This window comes from Haliaeetus albicilla, chromosome 14 (genome assembly GCF_947461875.1).
Source record: "Haliaeetus albicilla chromosome 14, bHalAlb1.1, whole genome shotgun sequence".
Taxonomy (NCBI): domain Eukaryota; kingdom Metazoa; phylum Chordata; class Aves; order Accipitriformes; family Accipitridae; genus Haliaeetus; species Haliaeetus albicilla.
In genome coordinates, this window is record NC_091496.1 from 36,900,115 (window position 1) to 36,917,098 (window position 16,984).

General features: G+C 50.4%; 2 protein-coding genes across 3 annotated transcripts in view; one reads left to right on the forward strand and one right to left on the reverse strand.

The window, feature by feature from the left end:
• The window catches only part of LOC138689019 (ankyrin repeat domain-containing protein 26-like), a 118,917-nt gene that overhangs the window by 81,432 nt on the left and 20,501 nt on the right, over positions 1-16,984 (forward strand). The gene's annotated exons all lie outside the window — the stretch shown is intronic.
• On the reverse strand, positions 10,409-16,903 carry LOC138689052 (electroneutral sodium bicarbonate exchanger 1-like). Of its 2 annotated transcripts, XR_011327856.1 has the most exons (9): positions 16,399-16,903; positions 15,566-15,679; positions 15,066-15,227; positions 14,190-14,441; positions 13,315-13,383; positions 12,597-12,770; positions 11,784-12,497; positions 11,158-11,262; positions 10,409-10,887 (listed from the first exon to the last, which is right to left on the reverse strand). XR_011327856.1 is itself a non-coding variant. In XM_069802317.1 (7 exons), the coding sequence occupies exons 1-7, from the start codon at positions 16,618-16,620 to the stop codon at positions 12,312-12,314; spliced, it is 1,179 nt and encodes a 392-aa protein (XP_069658418.1). In that variant the 5' UTR covers positions 16,621-16,903; the 3' UTR covers positions 11,713-12,311. The 2 variants fall into 2 exon arrangements, 1 of the variants encoding a protein (XP_069658418.1); XM_069802317.1 differs by lacking the exons at positions 10,409-10,887; positions 11,158-11,262 and having other exon boundaries at positions 11,713-12,497.

A 16,984-nucleotide genomic window follows, 5' to 3' on the forward strand; every position in this document is an offset into this window, starting at 1 on the left:
CAATGAGTCATTTTGTGTCATGATATTCATCAGACTGCACAGAGAAACAAGAGACAAATGCATTTGAATAACCATGTCTTGTGTTACGTTTTAACCACTTAACATTCCATGAGAAATACCCCAAGAGCTCAAGAAGAAAGAGCAGAAAGACAGGAGACAGGTGAAAGCCGAGAGCGCCAGCTAGACGGAATGAAAGACCCTCTTCCTTCTCTGAAGCTTCAGCAAGGCTTCCTTCACCTGCTGGTTCCTCCGACTGTAAATGACGGGGTTCAAACTGGGGCTGACGAGACTGCAGAAAAGGGAAAGAACTTTCTCCCTCCCAGAGGAGTTACCGCTCCCGGGCCCCGCGTACATGAAGATGGCGTTTCCATAAAAGACACCCGCCGCGGTCGGGTGGGAGCCACACGTGGACAAGGTTTCGTGCCATCCTGGCGCAGAGCGGATGCGCAGATCGGTGGCCGGGGTGTCCAGGGAGGAAATCAGGATTAAGGCTAAAGGCAAGAGGAAGAAGCACACACAGACAGCAAAGATCAGGACTTTATTGGCAGGAGCGGCAGTGCAGGCCAGCTTTAAGACAGCAACAATTTCACAGGAGAAGTGGACAACCTCGCAGGGGCCACAGAAAGGCAGGTGTAAAGCCAGAGAGGCTTGCAGTGTGCCCAATACGAACGCCAAAGCCCACAAAACCGTGGCAAGGGTGAGGCGCAGCCTCCAGATCACGATGAGGGCATAGCGCAGGGGACGGCAGATTGCCACGTAGCGAACATGAGACATCACGGCCAGCAGCACGCACGCTGTAAGTGCAAAGATTAAATAAAGATGGATCTGTGCCCCACACCCAGCACAGGAGAGGGCTCTGCCTTGTCCAAGGAGGCTCCTTAGCATACGGGGGACATTGCTGGAGGCGTAGCAGATGTCCGCGATGGAGAGGTGGCAGAGGAAGAAGTACACGGGGCTGTGGAGGCAGCAGTCCAGGCAGATAAGCAGAAAGACAAGTGCGTTTCCCATCAGAGTGGCAGAGCAGAGGGCAGAGAAAAGGCCAAAGAGGCAGCGCTGCAGGGCTGGGGTGCTGCAGAACCCCAGGAGGACGAATTCTGTGACAGTCGTTTCATTCTGCACGCTGTGCTGGAGGTGAGGCAGCACAAACTGCGACCACGGAGGTCTGGAAGCAAAGGAGCAAGGAAAAGGAAAGAAAAAGGAGAGTTTTCCTAAGAATGTTGTGTCCTTTACGCTTTAGCCTGCAGCTCCCTGTCGCAGTAGAGACGGACACGACAGGTAATAGATCATGCAAAATGGCTACTGTATTGTTCTAACACAGCTTTTTATACCCTTCTTTAGAGTATGTGTTAGTATATGATTGGTTTGGCTAGTAACTAACAATTCATGATTGGTGAGGTCGTTAGGACGGTTCTTCTTATCACTATCTTGTTTTTGTACTGGTCTTCTCGGATCTTTCCAGACTCTTCAAGGATCTACTACAAGCTGCTCAAGGTCGCGCTGTTCTCGAACTGTCAGGAATTCCGTAGACTCGTTGCATCCCCCGACAATTCCCCCTTTTTGTATTTGTGCTAAAAATATTGTCCCGGCTGCCCTCTGCAGGGCCCTTTGCAGAAGGCTGAAAAGACAGGGCAACATCAGCAACATAGTTATCACAACCAAGATCACTACCCCCACAGTCTTGAGCAGAGATATCAACCATCCAGACAATCCCCAACCCTCGAACATCTTCGTCAGCCAATCTAATTCATCACTTTCTGTCAGCTTCTTGACTCCCTTCTTTAATTGTTGAATACTACTGAAAATGGATTCTGAGTGATCGGATAAATTCATACAACACATCCCTTCAAACTCATCACAACCATGTCCTTGTGCTAAAAGCAAGAAATCAATTACAGCTCTATTTTGTAGCGTAGCATGCCTGACACTATCAAAGTGTAGCAGTAAATCAGATAATACGACACCAGTCTGTATTCAGGGACCCCAGAGTTTGTGATTCCTGGGGTGGCAATGAGGGTGAATGCCCGATCTGTGGAAACCAGGCATTCCCATCCATTGAGTCCATGACCTGCCACACAGGGGTCTCCATCAATAAGTTCTTAAACTTTGTTGATGTCATGGGACCCCCTATTAAACCTATGAAAAAGGGATTGCTTGTTCTTTGGTTTGCGGCGGTATCCATGAGTACGTCCATCCGAGGACTGTGAGGTAGATGAACCATCTGTATATTCTTGTGCTGTCTTGCTCCGCGAACTCAGCCCAGCAATCGGTAGGTGCCAGCTTTGCGTGGGCATCCCCACGGAGGCAACGATGGCCTTGCCGTACACCAGCCCGATGCTCTTCGGAAAATCCCGGTCTTTATACATTTGCAGAGGAACGGATTTCAGCACACGTGGCCAGCGGGTGCCAAAATCCGCCTCAGTTGCAACCTATGACACATGTGCTCGCTGGCCAGGCGCGCTGCACGAGTAGTAGCCATCCTGTCTATTGGTTCGTGGGCTTTGTGATGCGGTTGCAGTGCACAGAGAATCTTGACCTGTTATATAGGCCAAGGTGACCTACACTTAGTTTTTGGTTGAGGTGGTATTTATATTGCCGCACCCTCTGGGATGTTCCAGATGATGACGGTCGCACAAATCGAGCGGGAGTCCATTGTGGGCCTGCATCTGTGGAAACACAAGCATAACCTCGCCCCCAGGTTAATAGCTCACATAGTCCATTCCACTGACCAGTTAACTAAATCTTTAACATGCACTTTGATACCCTTTTGTAAATTCTGTGTTGAAAAGAGAGAAGTGTTGAGAAAGAGGAGGTAGGGAAGAATTATCCCCATAACGGAGAGAGTTAAGAACATAAACTGCTTTATCTAAACATGCCTGTGGTGGCTCCCCAATCATTCCCCCTTTTTGTTTTTGTTTTTTTGAAGCAGCCGCTTCAACGTGCCATGTGCACGCAGCTCTACTACTTGTGGAGAACCATTTTGATACACTACTTTGCTGTTCCAGCTGTTGTTTTCACACCAGACTACTGCTGCTTTACCTGTTTTTTCCAGAACCATCTGTAAAGACAGTGGGGCCTTTCACAGGTTCTGGCTGGCTTAAATATTTCTGACCAAATGGTATTTCTTGAGCAAATTTCAGTAGCAGGTGTGACGGTAGATGATACGAGATCTGCCGTTGAAAACCCGCCATGGCCACTTGCAGCTCGTAATTGTTTGCCAGACACCATTCAAAATACCAGTTTTGAACAGGTAAAACAATCGTAGCTGGATCACGTCCTATTAGTTCTACACATCGTTTTCTGGTTTTTATGATTACATCAGCAATAAGTTCAAACAAGCCAGAAGCAGTTTTTCGTGGCCGGAATGACAAAAACTTCCATTCTAAAATACGTAATGGGTCGTCCCACTCCAAATTCCACTGCACCAAGGCACCAAATGGCACAGTTTTGTCAATTAGTACAAAGAATTGTACCAATTGAGACAGATCAATTCGAGAAACAAATTTCTTGTATATACATTGTTCCACCGTGTGAATTACATTTAACGCTTCCTTATTTAATATTCTGGGTTCTGTTGGATCATTGGAATGTTTTAATAAGTCCAATAAAGGTTGTAACTGCGAATTGGTCAGTCCAAGATAGGGCCTGATCCAGTTCAAGGATCCCATTAATTTCTGTACATCATTGAGTGTCTTAACCGCAAGGTTAAGTTTCACAGGTTGGTGCACAATCTGCTTGCTTGTAATTGTCATTCCCAAATATTTCCAGGGTGCTATTTTTTGCACTTTTTCAGGGGCAATAACTAACCCATATTGTTGTAGCGAATTCATGGCCAGATTTTTCATGTCATTCAACTGCTCCTTGTTGTCTGATGCTAACAGAATGTCATCCATATAGTGATAACAATAACTAGTAGGGAATTTTTCCCTTACAGGTGACAGAGCTTGTGCAACAAACCATTGACAAATGGTTGGTGAATTTTTCATGCCCTGCGGCAGAACTCTCCATTGATATCTTTTTGCTGGTTCTGCATGATTGATAGAAGGCACAGAAAATGCAAATTTTTCTTTATCTTGGGGAGCTAATGGAATTGTAAAAAAAAACAACCCTTAAGGTCCATGAGAATGATTTCCCAATCTTGAGGGATCATGGCAAGTGAAGGCATGCCTGGTTGCAGAGCCCCCATCGTGGCCATGACAGCATTGACTTGCCACAGGTCATGCAAAAATCGCCATTTACCCGATTTCTTTTTTATCACAAACACTGGAGTATTCCATGGACTGTGAGATGATTCAGTGTGTCCGGCAGCTAGTTGTTCTGCTACCAATTCTTGCAGGGCCTTTAATTTTTCAATTGGCAGGGGCCACTGATCCACCCACACAGGGTTATTTGTTAACCAGGTTAAAACAAGCGTGGGTTGTCTAACACCCTGCAGCACAGTGGCCCTCGTTAAAAATCCATGGTAATCCTCACCCCCCACTGCGACAAGCAATCCCTCCCCCATAAATTGAGGGGAGCTGCCATCACATATGGTTTAATAACTGCTTGTTGTCCCTCAGGATTGGTAATCAGAACTGGCGTGTCTGCCGTCTTTGCTCGCGCAGAGCCTCCCAGCCCCACTGCTCCCATACCAGCCTCCTCTGTGGGCCAGGTGGACGGCCACAGATAATCGGCAATAATAGTCACATCGGCTCCGGTGTCCAGGAGCCCTGCAAGCCTTACTGTAGTCGGAGATCTTCCGTGATTCAACAGCGTGCACATCATGTGTGGTCAGGATGATGAGACAGTCTGAGACGAGCAGAACTGAGGGGGTCCTGTGGAGCTGAAGCCTCCATCGCATCGCAGTCGCTGTTCTGCTTTTGAACTAGAACTCGAAAAAGGAACAAGTTGAGCAATACGAGTACCTTTAGGGATTGTTACTGGTGGGTAGGGGGTCGAAACCATCACGCAAATTTGACCTGTAAAATCAGCATCAACAACTCCCACACGTACAATTATTCCATTTAACGTGCTACTTGATCTTCCCAATAGCAATGCACTCAGTCCTCGTCCGATAGGACCCCTTGCACTAAAAGGCACCCTAACGATGTCGTTCGTGACTAGAGTTACTGCGTCGGCGGTGGAAACATCCAGCCCTGCTGAGCCAGCTGTTGGGGCTGACAGTTGTTCACAGAGGGGAGGTGACCGGCTGTCGGGAGGGGACTTGTCCTCACGCGCCCTCTCGCGCTCGTTTTGCGGTTTCCCTGTAGCGGCTGCCCATTAGCATGAAATTTGGAACGACATTGTTTTGCAAAATGTCCTAATTTTCCGCATTTCTTGCAAATAATCTCCGGTGAGCGGTGCACCGGTTGTTTACCTGATGATGTTTTGTGTGGAGAAGTTACATCGATGTGCCCTTCACTGCCACACCCAAAGCACTTTCCAGAATTTTTCATAGCATTAGCTAGGGCGGCCACATGCGCTGCCGAGAGGACAGCCGCCCTGTGTTCCAGTGTCCCAACTTTCGAACATGCAGCTACCATGTCGGGAACAGAAGGATCTCCTGGTAAAGCCTGTATGATCTTTTGACAGTCCTCATTAGCATTATCTCTTGCCAACCGTTTGCATAGCATTTGCCTTAAGACCTCATCTTCTACCTGTTTTTCCAGGGCGGCAGATATTTTTTCTACAAGCTGTAAAAAGGGTTCTCTGGGGCCTTGGCGGATAGCGGCATATTTTTGCTTCGGAGCTGCCATGTCCATGGTTCGCTTTAATGCCATAAGGCCTATATTTTGTGCCTGTTCAAGAACAATCGGAGGCCATGTAGCCTGCAGCTGAGGGTTACTATACGGCCCTTCACCAAGCAAAGCATCCTCTCCAAGGCCTAATCTCGGGTCACCCTGTAGCAGTCGTAAATTATGCTGTGCTGCTGTGCGTGCCATCTGCCTCCAAGTAGATTGAAATGCTTGCAATTGTATGGGCTGAAACAGCACTTGTGACAGATGCATAATGTCATCTGGACACAGCAGATCTGTGCTGATTATACGAATAAGTTGCATCACCTCAGGAGAATTGATTCCAAATTTTTGTACTTTATTCTGCAAATCCTGCACTACTCTCCAGCCGATTGGATTGTGCTCATCGTGCCGGTCTGTGCCTGCAGCAGCTCTGAAAACAGGAAATGTAACAGGAGCCTCTGCTGCTTTATCTAGAGGCTTTAGAAATGCTGGTGTTAGAGAGCACGGGCTGAGGCGTTCTACGAGATCCCAGTTGCCAGAGTCGGCAGCATATCTTCTAACTCCCTCCCAGGATTGATCAGGGGATCTCGGGACTACAGTTATTGTGGATGGAGGGAGAGTGCATGGCAGGGGTTCTTTCGGTATGGTTTTATCTGCGAGCTGCAGAGATCGCAGAGCGTCAATTAGAGATTTTTCTGCCTCAGTTTCATTTTGGCTCTCACTTTCCGTTCGGCCCTCACATTCAGGTTGACTCTCACTGTCCTTTCGGCCCTCAATTTCAGTACGGCCCACACTTTCCGGCTCGGTGTTAATTGCCACATTTTTCTCCTTGGGGGGGCGGGGGGGGGGCTGATGGAGTCACCCCTTCTGCTGCCGCACCAGTAGGTGAGGAGGGCCCCTCATCGCCCGGTAAAGTAATTAATGGCGGAGGAGGAGGAGGTGAATAAGGGTATGATCTGATTTTGCCCGTGAGGGGTTTTCTGCCCACAACTGCTGAGACTGCAGCATTGGCTGCAGCTGTTACTTGAGCAGAAACTTTTTCATTGCTAATATTTTCTGAGTCCTCATCTTTCTTTTGCTGATCTTTCGCATCACATTCTGCTTTCCATTCCTTCAGGGTCTTGCGTAATAGACGCCATACAATCGCCAACTTACACAGCACTTTCTATCCTTTAGAGATCTTACCAAACATTTTCCATCCCACTGCTTGCCATGCACCCACACTGAATGCAGTAACTGTTGTGGCTTGAAAGCCTTGCATCTTACACCATATTAAAATCCTTTTCAGGCTTTGTTCTGGGGTTTTAACCCCTTTTCTTTTTAATAGGGCTTTCCAGGTAGACAAAATCGTCTCCTTTTCTTTTGTTAATTCCTGCCCCATTCTAACAGTTTTGTCCCCGGTGGCTCACCTTATTAGGTGTCTAGGCTCAGGTCCGGACCAGGCAGATTCCACTGCTGTCAGCTTCACCGGGCTCCGCCTCCGCAGCTTGTCTCGCTGCCGGTATACTCTTTCGCAGCTCTCGTTGCCGCCGGTAGACTTCTTGCTAGTGCTGGATTGATCACCTTTAAATGATCTGTTCGCTCAGACGCATCAGGGTCACCATTTGTCGCAGTAGAGACGGACACGACAAGTAATAGATCATGCAAAATGGCTACTGTATTGTTCTAACACAGCTTTTTATACCCTTCTTTAGAGTATGTGTTAGTATATGATTGGTTTGGTTAGTAACTAACAATTCATGATTGGTGAGGTCGTTAGGACGGTTCTTCTTATCACTATCTTGTTTTTGTACTGGTCTTCTCGGATCTTTCCAGACTCTTCAAGGATCTACTACAAGCTGCTCAAGGTCGCGCTGTTCTCGAACTGTCAGGAATTCCGTAGACTCGCTGCATCCCCCGACAGCTCCCTTCTCCCCGTTCTTCCCTCTGACTCCAGTGAAAGGTGCGTACTACCCTCCCCACGCTGAGCGACGTACATCTGAATTGCAAGCTCCAATCTCTCTGCAAACTTTGAGCAGCTTGACCAATCTCGCACAACTTTGCTGCCTAGCTTGCCCTTGAAGTCTTTCTTTTCCTGGGTTGGTTTGGGGTTTTTTTTGCAGGGGGTGGGGAGGGGCAGGGGGTGGTTTTGCTGTTGGAGAAGATAAGATGATGAAGATTGCAGGTGTCGATTAAGGTGAAGTCAGAACAACTTTAAAGCAGCTATTTTAAATTAAGTCCATATTAAAAGGAATGCACAGTTCACAGAAGAATTCCAGTTTTACCATTAAACCAACCAGCATTTCCAATCCACTGCCGTGTCCTCTTTACCTTCGTGCAATGCATTCCTATTGAATCCTGCAGTTGCTTGATCCGACTCCCCTATCCCAGCAGGGAGGCTACTGCAGGCCCGGGAAGGTCAGGCAGAACATCACCTTGGTTCCTGCTGTGCAGCTGCTCGCCATTACCAGTTTCGCAGGGTGCTGGTCAAGGTCCCTGGGCATCCCCTGGCACTTGTCTCCACGCGGCTCTCTGGTCTCCAAGATCTTCCGCCACTTCCAGGATACTTCCTCCAGCCAGGATCTTCACCTTTTCCTTCCTGGGTCCCTTTCTTCTCTTCAAGATCCCTTCTTCTTTCTGGGAACCCTTCTTTTTGCCACCACCTCTTCTTTCTGGAACCCCACGCCCCCAGTTTTCCCAATCTAAGTTGTCTATGTGAGCAGTACGATGCCTGATCAGCCTCCGAATTAAGGCTTCTGGCTCCTAGCTCTTTAGTAACTGTAGGATTCGGGACACGCTGGCTGCGTGTAGCAAGAAGCAGGCTTCTGCTTGACAGCTCAGAATTCAGTTTCAGACATTCACACGCACAGACCTTGCCACACACGTGCACCCCGTCATGTCTTGCCTGGTAACCTTCACAGTTTGAGCCAGTTTTTTGTCTACGGCCGGGCTTCAGACCCAGGGCATGGCCACAGAAGCGCATTCCCCCCGTCAGTCTGTGAGCTGAGCAAGGGAGAGTCAATACTTGTCTGGTGAGCCTCATACCCAGGCAATGTGGGTGATCCCTCTCCTGCGACAGCCCTGGCAAAAGCCACAGCAGGGTGCTCCCTTGCCTCTGCCTAGGTCACCGGGGTTCCCCTGCCTGCCATTGCTCCTTTGTCCTCCTCTGTGTTTGTGGAGATGTACAACCTAACACCTACAACGCCGGGAAAAAGAGAGGCTGCAGAGGGTCCAGCGGGGAAGGTCGCCGATGTAAAATGCTCTTTGTGAGAGGCAGCACACCCAGCTCACCTCCTTGCTCCTGAGCTGCTCTATCGGAAGCACTGCGTGCAGGACGCTCTGCTCAACAGGCTGTGTCTGTCTCTGACTGCCTTGTCCTTGCTGCAGCACCATGTGCTGGGGGAACGCCACGGAGAGCAAGGAGGACGCTCTTTCCCCAGGAGCAACGGAGGGTGCTCAGCTGAGTGCTGCTGCAGGGGCCAAAGTGGGGCAGGCAGGCAGGCAGGGGAAGGCAGGAACGAGGGAGCTGGGAGGAACCGGCCAGTCTGGGAGATGCCCGAGAGGCTCGAAAACCCTGTAAGCACAGGACGAGCTCACAGGAGGTTCAACGTGAGGCCCTGTGCTTAACCATGCCCTCCAGATCTGGACCTTCTCTGGTTCCCGAGTTACCGTGCAGTTTAACAGCCTGGTGCAGAGATCCTGACTGGGAGATCACTGTACCTCCAGGAGTTAGGGATCCACCTAACAGTTAACCTGAGCGGGTGCAGGTCTGTGCTGCGCTGTACCTACAGCGTGGCCTTCAGGCTGTGTCCCTACACATGCCCCTTGGCCGCAGGATAAACGGAGCTGGTTGACTGTGACAGAGGAGCCTCCAGGCAGCTCCTGCTTGGTACCAGCGATTACGCCACCTGCGCGGCCCTGCCGTTATCTAAAGTGCAGCAAGAAGTCCGCGCGTGAACATCCTTTACGCAGAGAGATGTTTTCTTCTAAGAAAAGTTGTACGACACCGTGAATGACCAAAAAGGAGGAACTTCTCCACAGGCAGGATCTGTACAGTGTGCCAAGGGAAAATCCGTCTGGGGTCTGCCCAATGCTGCATGAACGCAGGGTCCCCAGCATCTGAAGGGACCTAAGATTTACTTGCTACCTAGATGCCTCTTCTTGCTGCCTGTATGCCTTCTTCCTGGCTACGTCGCCTCCCAAGAGCTTGCCCACCCCCAGCCTACTGGGGAGGGGGGGAATGGTAGAGAGACAGCCCTGATGCTGTGCCAGCACTGCTCAGCCATGGCCAAAACACTGCTGTGTTATCAACAGCTTTCTAGCTACCAGTACAGAGCACAGCACCACGAGGGCTGCTGTGGGGTAAAGGAACTCCAACTCAGCCAGACCCAATAGAGAAGGAAAGTGGAGGAACAACAGAGGGGGCAGCCCAGGGACACAGAGCCCCAGGTCTCATCCGGCCGCTCCTGTGACCATACGGTGTATTCAAAATCAAATACCTGAAGTGCTTCCTTAGACGCAGTTTACAGCCAGGGGACAAGAAGGTGGCAGTTCTGCATTTTGCAGCTCCCAGGCTGATGGCAGAGCCAAAGCAAAAAAAAAAAATCCAACAAAAAACAAACCAACCAAGAGAGGTAAGACTGGAGGCAAATGCTTTTCTTTCACCTTAGGCCAACTGCTCGGACGCTCTCTATGCTGCCCTGCCACAGAGGGCATCCCTCTCGCACCAGTACGAGACATAAGAGTGAATTAAAGCCAGGACCCCAAACCAGACCAAAAACCCGGTCGTGATGAAGAAGAAAGTGGAGAATGCATCAAACATAACAGAAAATGATTTTGGACATTCCCAGTTTACATTTGGAAAAAAGAGAGAAAAAAAAAGAGGAGGAATTAGGTATTAAAAGAAGAGCACTGAATGATAAAGCAGTAGCAGTCCCTCTACCACTACAAACCCACACCCCCACACGCACGTACGCACACAGACTTAACACCACCAAACTCCCATTGACTGTGATGTTCACCTCAGCTTGCTGGTCTAGAGATACTGAATGCCTGAAGCACACCAAGGAGAACTGAAAACATCTGCATGGCTTTAATGGGAATCCTCCAACTGAAACAAAGCGCTTTCTCCCTCTGTCTGCGTTGGCACATCCCTGAGTCACGCTCTCACTCCTCTCCTTCAAAGTCAAGATTCCTAAACGTGAAAAGCGGGAGTGGGGAATGGCGAAGGGAAGAGAAAAAGAGGGAGAGCATCATCAGTGGAAGACCTGCCAGCTGCTGCTGATTCAGCCCTGTTCGGGGGACCACCCCAGCAGAGAGGAGCTGGTTTGCGTGCCACGGTCCTCACTGCCTGTTCCCAGGGACAGGCCGTTTGCTCAGCCTTGCCGGCCAAAGCGTGGGAGAAGCGTAGGCGTGTGCCGTCGCTTGCAGAGGAGCACGGACACGTTCACGTGCAATCCTTTACCTTCTTCCTCCCTGGATTCAAAGGGTTTCTGTCTTCAAAGTGAGAGCCTTCCGTACGGTCGTTTGTGACATTTCATCCAGGATAATAATCTCAGAAGGATCAGTCCTGCAATAAATATTTCACATAGCAATCCGTGATTATGGGAACTGATGCCACCAAGGGCATTAGCATCAGCAAGAGGAACAGCGGAGCCCCGAGAATCAAAGCTCCGCATAAGTGTGGGAGGTTTTGCTGGATGAGGAGTTTTGGGAGGCAAGCCGGGGAGCTGCAGAGCAACAGCTCTGTGCAAAGGCTCTTGCTGGGGTCTAGCCCCGGTCCGGGTTCCTAAGCCACTGCTGGTACAGATCACGCCTGCAACTCCGCATGTGTAAGTATGAGGATCTCCAGCTACCGTAAAGGCACTGATGATGCAAGGTTTGGGGGTCAAACGCGAGTGCTGCAGCCGCTCTGCTTGGGGTGGCTTGCCCTGCGATCACCTCCTGCAGCCCTGCCCCCGAATTTGATTTGCCCACCAAGCTGCCTGCTGGTTTCTGTGGAATGCCCCACCAAGAGGCAAGTGGAGAAAACTCTGCCAAACACCTTCAAGCTAATCTTGCCGGGGGTCCTGGCGCTTGCTGGGGCTTTACCTGTCACTGCCTTGCTTTGGGATATCCACGTCGCTCGTCTTCCCCACGTTCAGCTGAACTGAACTTGCAGCAGCAGCAGCTTCCATCGCCCTCCTGGACTCCTGATGTAAAAAAGGGACAAATCACGTTCTCTGTCTTTGGTCAAAGTGGAGATAAGCTGAATGCCCAGCACAAACTTAGCAGTCTGCCCTCCCCTTCTGCCCCTTGGCAGCTATAGGTATTAGTGCAGCAGGGGAGAAACCGTTCACTCCAAAGATTTCGGGGCAGGGGGATTGTGTGTTCAAAACACGATTATGAGCAAATCTTGCCAGCAGCAGCAGCAGCATCTAATAATAATCATCATAATGATAATGACCTTTGTGAAAAACGACTCGTTTTAAAAATTACACCTGTATTCAAGTGTTCAGCTCACTGCTACTTGAGGAAACAAAGGTTACAACGTGGGACCCAGCCTATTGGGATCTATTTCGATTGAGTGCTGATCTTCCCCCAACGTTTCCAGACAAGCTGAAAGAGAAACAGGCAATCTCACAGCCCGACGGAGATGTCCAGCCCCGAGGACCCAGCAAGCCTTACCTCTTCTTCTTCTCCAGCTTCTTTTCTGGCATCGTCCAACTTCTTCTTCCTTTCTGGCATAAGGTCATCCAGAAAGCTGAGCTCTCGCTTTGAGAAGCAGAAATCCATCGCTTTCCGGACAAAGACGAGAGCCAAAACCTTCGCGAGTAAGAGGGAAGATGCGGTGAGCTCAGAGACGATGCCACCTCTCACTCCAACGCTGCAAACACCCCGCTGCCGAGCGGCGGCAGCTCTTACCATCATGGGAAAGATGATGGCGGCACGGGACACCTTGATGGTCCAGAGCAGGACGAGGCAGGTCAGCTGGATCACCGTGAACAAATGCACCTTTCGCAAGGGCACGTGCCGCAGGTAGATGAAATCCGGCTGGTGTTTCGCCGGCATCCAAAACAGCTTCAAGCGATCAAAGAACTGCAAAACAAAAGGGAGAGGTTGCCACCTTGGGACTGCGGCAAGGTTCTGGCCCTCTCGAGACGGGGAGGCAGTTTGCAGCATCTCGCTTGCCGTCAGAAATCCTGGATCCCACCGCGTTCCTCCTGGGAGCAGCACCCATTTTCCCTTTGCTCCATCTATCAACCGGCTTGCCCCCGAGAGCTGCCCACCAAACGGCAACTATTCCATGCCATTCCATTAGTAGCATTTCTCGGCCCACTGAATCCCCCAAGCGAGGATTTCCACCAGTGGTAGAAACTGCCTTCCCTTTGCACTGAATTCCCCCGCTTTCACGTAACCAAACACTGACCTGCCCTAAACCCTGAAACAGAGAGCGCTGAACTTGCCTGGTCCTCCCAGCCCTATATACCTCCTGTGCCTCCACCAATCTTTTGCTTACACAAAAGACTTTCATTGCTTGCTCTGCGAGAAGTTTTTCCCATGCCACTGCTTTTTTTCCCTGCTGCTACGGAGACAAAATACCAGGGAGCCGACACGCTGCACGCTGTAAAAGAGTCCGTACCTGAATTCCTCTGAGCGACGACACACCCATGTAGAGAAAGACGCCATAAAGCACAGGCATTGGTATAAACTGGGGGGGGAGAAAGAAAAAAAAAAAAGAATGCAATCGTTTCTTTTTCTATATTGCATTTTCAGTATTACCACCCTCTTCCACAGGCACTGCCTAAAATTGCTTGAAGCTTTCCAGCTTCCATTCAGGCTTAGAGATGGGTCAGATTTTAACCATTAAAGATTTTGTGCGCACGAGTGAGCTAAGGCTCTGCTTTAGGCTGAACTTTGGAGTTACCTCTCCTCAGAATAATCCTATTTTCCAGAAAGCTTGGAGGAAAATAGGCAATTTCACCCGTGCTGCCCTATGCCGCAGTCCGTGGCAGCAGAAAAACACTTCTGCCTATTCTTGGGGCAACAGGCAAAGGCCGCAGGCCTCCTTTTAGCCTAGAGACGAGATTACTTTGTGGGAGGAACGTGCAAGGAAGCCCACGGGGATGACCTCAGTGTGTTTAGCTCCTGGGAATGGCTGCTCCGGGGCATTTGGGCAGCAAATTGCAGCCAGTAAAGGGCTGCCTGTTTGAAAGAGAGCAGATGTGCTGGTCTGAATATGCTCAACTGTAACCCATAAACATGGGCGGGCCTGAAAGACACCCGAAAATTCAAGCAGTTGCGTTGCTCGCTCGCCTCGAGCACACCAAACGGGGGCCTGAAGGGCTGCAAAGCCTAACCGAGGCTGGTTCCCACCGTGGGTCGAGCCCCAAGGGTTGGGATCACCTCCTCCTCCTCCGCTCCACAACTAACTCCTCAGGCCTGCAGAGAGGGGACTGGTTTTTTGTAACCTCCAACAAGCTCGCGGTTGTTGGGTGGTTTGCATTTTCCTCTCACCTTTAACACGGAAGTGAAGAAGACGGAGCAGCCCATGAGCACAAAGATCAGCAAGCCAGTGACTCTCTGCTCTCGTATCCCCAGAAACTTGGGTTGTTCTCCTGGAGCTGAGCAGTCAGACTCTACTTTGAGGCTATTCACGTGGGTGATGGACAGGACGGTCGCAGCCACAAACCAGGGCAGCCCCATCACAGAGCACACCCCGAGCATCACGGCCACCACAAAAAGGTCCAGGTGGTACCCGCATCCTTTCTGCAGGCAGGAAAACAAGAAACAGAGCATCCCATAGCACAAGAGCAAGGAGAACGTCGCAAGGCAGACTCAAACCCGGCTCGAGCACAAGTCAACTTCTTCAGAATTTAAAACAAGAAATGGAAACAAGTAAGGGTGTATGCAGGCTTTGCACACGCACCTGGCATGAAAATCGGGCAGGAGTTCAGACGCAAGGGATACGGGGAGCTTGTGCGATACATACTTCTCCAAAAAAACCAAAAGCCACCCCACAACCCAAACCCACCAAACTATTTTTTCCACCCACAAAGAAAATTCTACCACTTGCAAGGAAGGCGTGACTCTGAGTTATCCCTGGCAGCGCATCAAAACAATTCATTCCCCGCACCTGCTGCTGCTGCCATTTTAAAACAAAAAGGCGCTTCTATATTGCTCCAAGATTAATTTGCTCCTCCAAAAGGTTGCTCATCTGAACTGCCCTGTCACTTGCTCCCTGCATCATCGTTAATCCAGGAGAGCATCCTGCCACGCAGCCTGACCTTGTCCCAAACCAATGCCTTCAGAAAGCATCGGGAATAAGAGCTTCTCCCCAGACCTGCAGCCCAGAAGGGGCTGGGGCTGGGGTCATCTCTCGCAGGCCCTTACCTTCAGCTTGTGCTCCTTCCTGTTCACAATAACGGCACTGATCTGCTGGTCCATGAATATCAAGATGGTGCAGAGCAGAGCTGGGACGAGCGCAGCCAACACCGTCCACCAAGGGTTGGGTCCTATGGGGTTGATGAACCACCCGCGGTCGTCTCTGGTAGGCTGCAACAAAGCCCACACGTCAGCATCGTCTCCCAGCCCAGGCACTCCACTGGCTTTCATTTTCCCCTCCCTCCCTGTGTCAGAGCACCTCCCAGCCCTGGCTTCACGTCCCCCTCTCCCGTGGGCTTCAGCAGTGCCAGTGTCCTCTTTGCAAGCACCTCTAGATACTTCTCCTGTAGGTGTCTAGTTTTGGGGCCATCTTCTCGGTTCCAGGAGGAAGCAAGGCACTTGGAGGTGGAAGAGGAGATGCTCACACCCCCAGCATCTCCTCCAGACTCAGCCCTGCCCCGCCCTGGCATCACCTTGTGGCACCCCCACGTGCCAAAACACCCCAGTACCTTGAACGCATGGGGGACCTGGAGCTTCGGCGATGGGATCCCAGCCACAAAGTCAAGGAGCACCATGATGACGATGGTGAGGAAGACAGCAAAGTCGCTCACTGTGGACCGTACCTGGGGCAAGAAACCAGAGGTGAAAGGGGCATGGCAAACAGGGCCGTAACGTGAGATGCAAGAGTTGCAGACATCCACAACGTTAGGCTGGTTAACCAAATCCCACCACCCCTCTGAGCACATGCAGCCTGATCCCTTGCTTAGATACTGTTGCTGTGTTTGTCCCTGTGACATCTGGTGTCAGACAATAAAAAAAGCTTAATTAGGTGGACAAGGGTTGGTTTAAGTCAAAACCTAAAAATAATAATAATAATATTAAAAATAAGAAAACAGATGTCTGCCACTACAGCTACACTCACAGCTACAATGGCAACAAGGCACTGAGGCATCCTTTAGTCCTCAAAAGGAAGCTCCTCATTCGAATCTACTTTCCGCTCGAGCACATAATGCGCAGAAGGTAAGGAAAAAAAAACCAAAACCCCAACCCCCAAAACTTTGGGAAACCTGACTTCCTACTACCTGAGGAGGAAAAATAAAAAAAAAAAAAAAAAAAAAAAAAATCTTCAATCTGGGGCAGGTCACGAGGCAGGTGGGAAATGCTACGATGATTTTGCACTCATGGAAATGAGTGCGGGACGTCCAAGCTCTTGGAGAGCTTGGCCTGCAAGGCCAACGTTTCCCAGCTTGACCAAGGCGGGGCAAATACTGCTTAGTGCTCCAGGAAAGCCATTTTGGGAAACGAGTGTGGAGATGGACGCTGGCCACCATCTTCTACTTACTCTGGTTGGAAAGTAGCGGCTGGTTTTAAACTTCTTCAAGAAGCCTGACAGGGCAAAGGTGGCGAAGAAGAGGATGCAGCACCAGAGGAACACGTCAGGCGTGTAGGGGCCGTCGCGTCCACAGGCAGGTCCTTGAAACTCCCCACGCAAATACCGACATTCCTGGAGAGACAGAGCATCAGGACACAAAGGCAGTGCACGTGCGGCAGGGAAACCTCGCATAGCTAGGGGGTTTTGAGGACCTCGGTCCAAGATCCACGACCCTGTAACTGCTCCTGCCAATGGAGATTTATATTTAATGAGCAGCAGCAGCTGAACAAGTGACACATCGAACTACAGAGCGGAGAAATGAGACGTGAGGGGACGCCATACCACACACCCTCGGCACATCCTCTGCCTGCCATTCGAGCAATCGTGGCTAAAGAAGACACCAGAGGGGAAGGAAACACTGGAAACTCTTGGGGATAGAGAGAGAGGCAAGAGGGAAGGAGGGCTAAAGACAACCATGGCAGGAAAGGAGGAGAAGAGACAAATCGTCCCTTCCCAGGGGAGGGCTCGCAGAACCTGGCCAAGAGGGGATGAAGGC